We start from the raw sequence: 5,078 nt of genomic DNA, 5'->3' as shown, positions 1-5,078 counted from the left end.
AAACAAACTTTTTATTACATGATTCAACCGTTTGATCCATCTCTTTTGCTACAGAGGATTGCAGAGGCGATCTGCAGACTTCATATATTTTCGCTTCGAAAAAATAAGCGACACCTAACTTAATGTTGTTTCAAAGGAACTTTTATTTATTAAAAACGTGAATAATTTTAATTTTGCTCGTTAATGATCGGTAAGTTAAGATACATTTCCGATGGTTTGTATTTTTGTGACATTTTATAAGTAATGTCGCAAAACTAGGGTTTTTATTTTGTTTCGGATTATTTTTCTTCATTTTTGTAGTGAAAAAAAAGGAGTTTTGCAGTGGTGCAAGTTATTTAGTAATATGATAATATCACATTCTCTTTTTATAAATATGAGGTTACATGTTTTTACAAATTTTATGACGATCCTCTACTATTGTCCTTAATTCCGAAGTATTTACTAATTGAGTTTTGAATCTGTATATTTCTACTGGGGTCATGAGTTCAGGGTCTGAAACTTGCTCGAAAATCTCTCAAGCTGTGACCACAACAACGTTCCCAGTGATGATCTTGCTTCATTCACACCGTTACTACTCGATGATCCTCGAGACGACCAATTCGAAGAAGTTCCATTCCCTACGATAACCATGCCTCCAAACCTCTTAATTTCCTTCTTCACTGCCTCCACCATACCCGGATCCACCTCATGTCCATGAGCATCTGTGACATGAAACGATCCAATTGCCTTCTCTCCACGTGTTCCAATCTCAGCCATTGCAATCGACAGCCCGTTTTCACGAAACACTCTTGTCACATCCGACAACAGCCCTGACCTGTTTCGACTCCTCACATCTAACCTCAACCCCTGCACTCATATAATAGAGCTCATGTTAGTTCTCTTTCATCAAAAACGTAATCAGAAGCTCAAAACTAAACACCTACATGCGATGCCCTTCGTTCTACAGCTGCCATTATGCATCGGGTGATTGCTTCTCGTTGTATCTCTGAGTTTAACGTGCGCCCATCTTTCTCCCTTATGTAATACTCCTGTCGTAGTTTCAATACGAAGAACATTATAAAAGGGTTTAATCAATAGACAGCTATAAGGCGTTGGAACTTGAAAAACGTAAATAATATAATACCTGAAAAGCAACGGAGCCTTTAGAGCTAACTGTTGCATGAAAAACCACATATTGCATGTCAGTAAGCGTGCAAACTGTGTCGAATAGTAACTTTGGTCTGTCAGGGCTTGTGACATTAAGAACTGAATACCCTTTTTCTCTACAGTTCTCCACTGTCACAACTGTATCGAAGCGTTTGATAAGTGGACCATATGTACTCTCTTCGTAGTCTTTATCGGCCATCATCAGCTGGTGGAGACGCCTCTCGGTGTGGGTTTGACCGGTGACCGGAGTAGTTAACCTGACACTTCGGCGTTCGCTGTTATTGTGGTGAGCGTTGACTACGGTGGAGAGATGGGCTTGAACTCTGTTGACCCTGTGAGGATCCATAATGGGTCCAGGGTTTGAGTCGTCTTCTACGTGGATGATGCATGCAGCACGTGTGTTGTGGGTCCATGCAACTGCTGCAGACACGTGGCATCTTAGTTCGGCTAGAACTGCTGATATCTCCGACAATAGGCCCGGCTTGTCCACCGTTGTCATCTCGAGTGTCGTATGCTCCATCGGAAAGTTCCTTTGTGTAATTTCTTTACCTAAACTTGTTGTTTTTACTTGTGTCTTCTCTCTCCTACTTGCACATAGTGACTACAGAAAATTAATAAATGTCACTTTCATACTAACTATCATGAAAAAGAAAAGGTTTATAACACATGCATGTGAAAGAAGATCCTTGTCATTCAAAGGCGGACTAATTAAGGGATCTTTTAGTATGGGATAAAAAAAAACTCCTAAGAGTATTTGTCATTGTTGCTATCTATTTATATAATAAATTGAATAAACTTGAGTCGTTTGTCTACGTTTTAATTGACTAAATAATTAGAAACATATATATTTCTTTTGAGACAAGTTATGCTAGCTATTTCTAAGATGAATTGAGTAAATTTGTTACATTTATATATGTTTTTGTGGATAAAATTAGAAATTTATATGTTTGACTTATTTCTGTTGAGACATTAATAGTTACAAAAGAAAATGAAAAAATATATGTTTTATAACTAGTGTTGTTCTTTGTCTTAGATTGTTATTTCCTGTGGTAATGTTTTTGACTTTTCTAACATCTTGCAACCTTTTTAGAAAATTTATGTCGTTCCAAAAAAATGATTATTTTGCTCTTGGGGTGGCATTTGTTGTGGTCCACACAATCGACCAATAGGGAGCATGTATAGAGAAGTAATAATTTATATAAAAATAATACATTTAAGGTGTATCTAATCGCGTGAACTAAGAAATACCTGTTGTATATGGCGTGTAAGGCTTTTGTCTGTAATCTTATTGCCAGATTGATCGGTCACGTGGAACACTATACAGAAAAATACAAGTTCATTTTTCATATGAACATAGAGTATCCACATGTTGGTTTAATGAGAAAGATGAATTAATGAGTTCAAATGTCTAATTACATTCAGATGATTTACAATTATTTAATTAATGTCATGTTGGCAATCATATGAAACTCTTTCATTAGAAAATGAAACATTTGATTAGTAAAAAATATATTTTTATTAAAATTTGTAGAATTTAATATATTACATAAGAAATTTGATAAAGTTGTATAAAGACTGAAATAATGATGTTAGAGCATCCGCAATGATGAGTTCAATGTGAAAATTGAATGAGGTGACAAATCTATTTGTCATTCAATTGATGAAACTCAATTATTGTAAGATACCATATTAACATTAAACGAATTTGGAGTTCAATTACTATTGACATCTTCAATGGAAAAAATGAAAGTTTTAATTCTTAAATATTTACTATAAATTACATTTTGTAACATTCTATTGAGCTTTATAAAGTTCAATGCATTATAGAAAAAAATTATAAAATTGTATGGATTATAGAATGATGATTTGATAATCTATTGAACTCTATGGAGTTCAATGCATTATAAATGCTTTTAAAATCAATTAAAATCTAATGAATTCTATACAATATCCCCCAAAGAACTCATATTTAAAAGAAAGCCCTATAAGGATACTACAAAGGGTGCAAGTAAACGGGAGACTAACCATCCATTAACCAACGACCATCAGAACAAATGTACGATTTGGAGATGATAAGGTCAAGATCCGTTAACTCTTGCACCATCTCCAACAATACGCCATGCTTGTTCGCACTATCGACCTAGATCATTCAAACAAACCAATAATAAAAATTCATATGCACACAATCTCTTATTTTATCATTTACACAATTGCACTTCAATTATGATTAGATTATATCATTGTCAAACAATATCTAAAGTATTTAAATGATACAATACGTGTATTAGTTGTCAATTTTATAAAATGAAAGATGATATAAAAAGCAAAAGTATTTTTTCAATAAAGAAATGACAATAAAACAAAGCTCTTTAAAAAACCATTGGGTATGTGATCATTGTCGACTTTTGTAGCTTGAGTGGCCTCTTTCCCACTTAGATGGGTGTGTTCTTGTTCTGGTATTGGACTGATCTTTCTCTCTCTCCCTCTATATAAGTTGATGTATAATTTTATATTTACAGCCCAATCCGAAGTTACCACCGAATTTCATATATGATTACTTAATAAATCAATAAAGTTAAGGAAATTACTTGTTAACCTTCCTATGTCATTTTCGTATCATAGCTGGAATCTAAACCCTATAAACTTTTTAAAGAATTTCGAAAAGTTTTAAGTCTTTAAACTAATTTACTTTTCTAAAGACCCAACTTTTGTAGTCATCCTCTTGATTCAACTTACATACGTTAATTCATCAAACGATCGATTAGACTCGATGATTAGTTAAGAAGCTTGTATCTAGTTGAAACAAGATTATCTATTGCCGATTCTTGATACATTTGAATTATGAATCTAACATTTTATGTGTGCATGCATTTGTAACTATATAAAATATCACAAGAGATCTTTACCAAAATAAGAATCAAGAAAACTAATAAGTATAATAACATATATAGGTGCATGAGGACATGAGTTACCTTCACAAGGGTGCAATCTTGACACGAATCATTGTCGATGCAAACCCTAGCGACAACCACCGATTTATTTGAGATTTTTATTTAGAAATGAAAAAGTGCAAACCAAAACAAGTATAAAATAAAATTGAAACCTTGGAGGATGGATTCTGTCAACGAGGGATTCGAGCTCAGGGTCAACGTAAACTCCGTATCCCATGTCCATATCTTGGTAAACAGATTTGCTCTCGAGATTTTTACTTATATGATTCACTTCAACAACAAAAACACACTCACAAAAAACAAAAATTGTCGAGGTTATATATACAAATCCATGTTTCGTTTCAACTCTTTACATACGGTGTTCTGTATGAACTCTCAAGTCTCATCTCAAATGGTTTCTTGAACTCCAAGAAAACCCTTTTACACAGAATTAGATCGAGGGGTCGAATTCAAATACTGTATATATAGCTTACCAAAAGTTTCGACTTTCAAATAACTTTTTCTGATTTCTTTTAGAATCAACGAGAGAAATTTTATTGCAAAAAATGGAGATGAAGTACCTGTGTGGAGGATTCTTGGAGTTCACATGGCGCGTATGAAGTTCAAGTGTTTGAAAACTAAGGGATTGTGGGAATCCCACCAACTATATAATCTGTATGCACCCAAGAAGGGTCCATAGCTTGCTTCATTTAAGGTGCTTGTGTGTTGTGCTTATCTGGAATCTAGATAAAGGTTAAGTTATAAGATTTATTTAAAATTGTGAGATACATTTTATATTTGTATATTCTGAACAGCATATTATAATTCCATAAGCAAATGGTTATCTATCACATATATTCTAAATAAATCAATACTTATTTATCTATATCTTAAAATATGTAATTTAGTCATATTCTAGTTTCGTTACACCGAATCTAATAAATACTATCGGTTTTCTTTTATCATTACTTTTTTTTTTTATCAGAATCGTTGGAAATTTCT

At 33.4% G+C, this 5,078-nt stretch overlaps 1 protein-coding gene across 3 annotated transcripts; it reads right to left on the bottom strand.

Annotated features, from left to right (window-relative positions):
• Window positions 1–341: 341 nt before the first annotated feature.
• On the bottom strand, window positions 342–4,821 carry LOC145036993 (ACT domain-containing protein ACR1-like). 3 transcript variants are annotated; one of them, XM_078985531.1, is made up of 8 exons: window positions 4,658–4,821; window positions 4,250–4,386; window positions 4,119–4,164; window positions 3,172–3,286; window positions 2,395–2,462; window positions 1,124–1,747; window positions 924–1,028; window positions 342–846 (listed from the first exon to the last, which is right to left on the bottom strand). In XM_078985531.1, exons 2-8 carry the CDS (start codon window positions 4,318–4,320, stop codon window positions 478–480), a joined length of 1,398 nt encoding a protein of 465 aa, XP_078841657.1. In that variant the 5' UTR covers window positions 4,321–4,386; window positions 4,658–4,821; the 3' UTR covers window positions 342–477. The 3 variants fall into 3 exon arrangements, with proteins under 3 accessions (XP_078841657.1, XP_078841658.1, XP_078841656.1); XM_078985532.1 differs by having other exon boundaries at window positions 4,250–4,367; XM_078985530.1 differs by having other exon boundaries at window positions 4,250–4,821.
• Window positions 4,822–5,078: the final 257 nt, after the last annotated feature.

Source organism: Lactuca saligna, chromosome 3 (assembly GCF_052625555.1).
Source record: "Lactuca saligna cultivar CGN05327 chromosome 3, ASM5262555v1, whole genome shotgun sequence".
In the NCBI taxonomy this organism is placed as follows: Eukaryota; Viridiplantae; Streptophyta; class Magnoliopsida; order Asterales; family Asteraceae; genus Lactuca; species Lactuca saligna.
Note: the sequence above shows the minus strand (reverse complement) of the source record. Positions and strands in the feature narration are given on the sequence as shown.

Coding starts and splice junctions, on each gene's coding strand:
- LOC145036993 (XM_078985530.1), bottom strand. CDS start 4,320: ATGGACATGGGATACGGAGTTTACGTTGACCCTGAGCTCGAATCCCTC. Junction 3,287..4,118: donor AAGATTGCACCCTTGTGAAG/GTAACTCATGTC, acceptor TGAATGATCTAG/GTCGATAGTGCGAACAAGCA. Junction 2,463..3,171: donor TGGTCGTTGGTTAATGGATG/GTTAGTCTCCCG, acceptor TTTTCTGTATAG/TGTTCCACGTGACCGATCAA.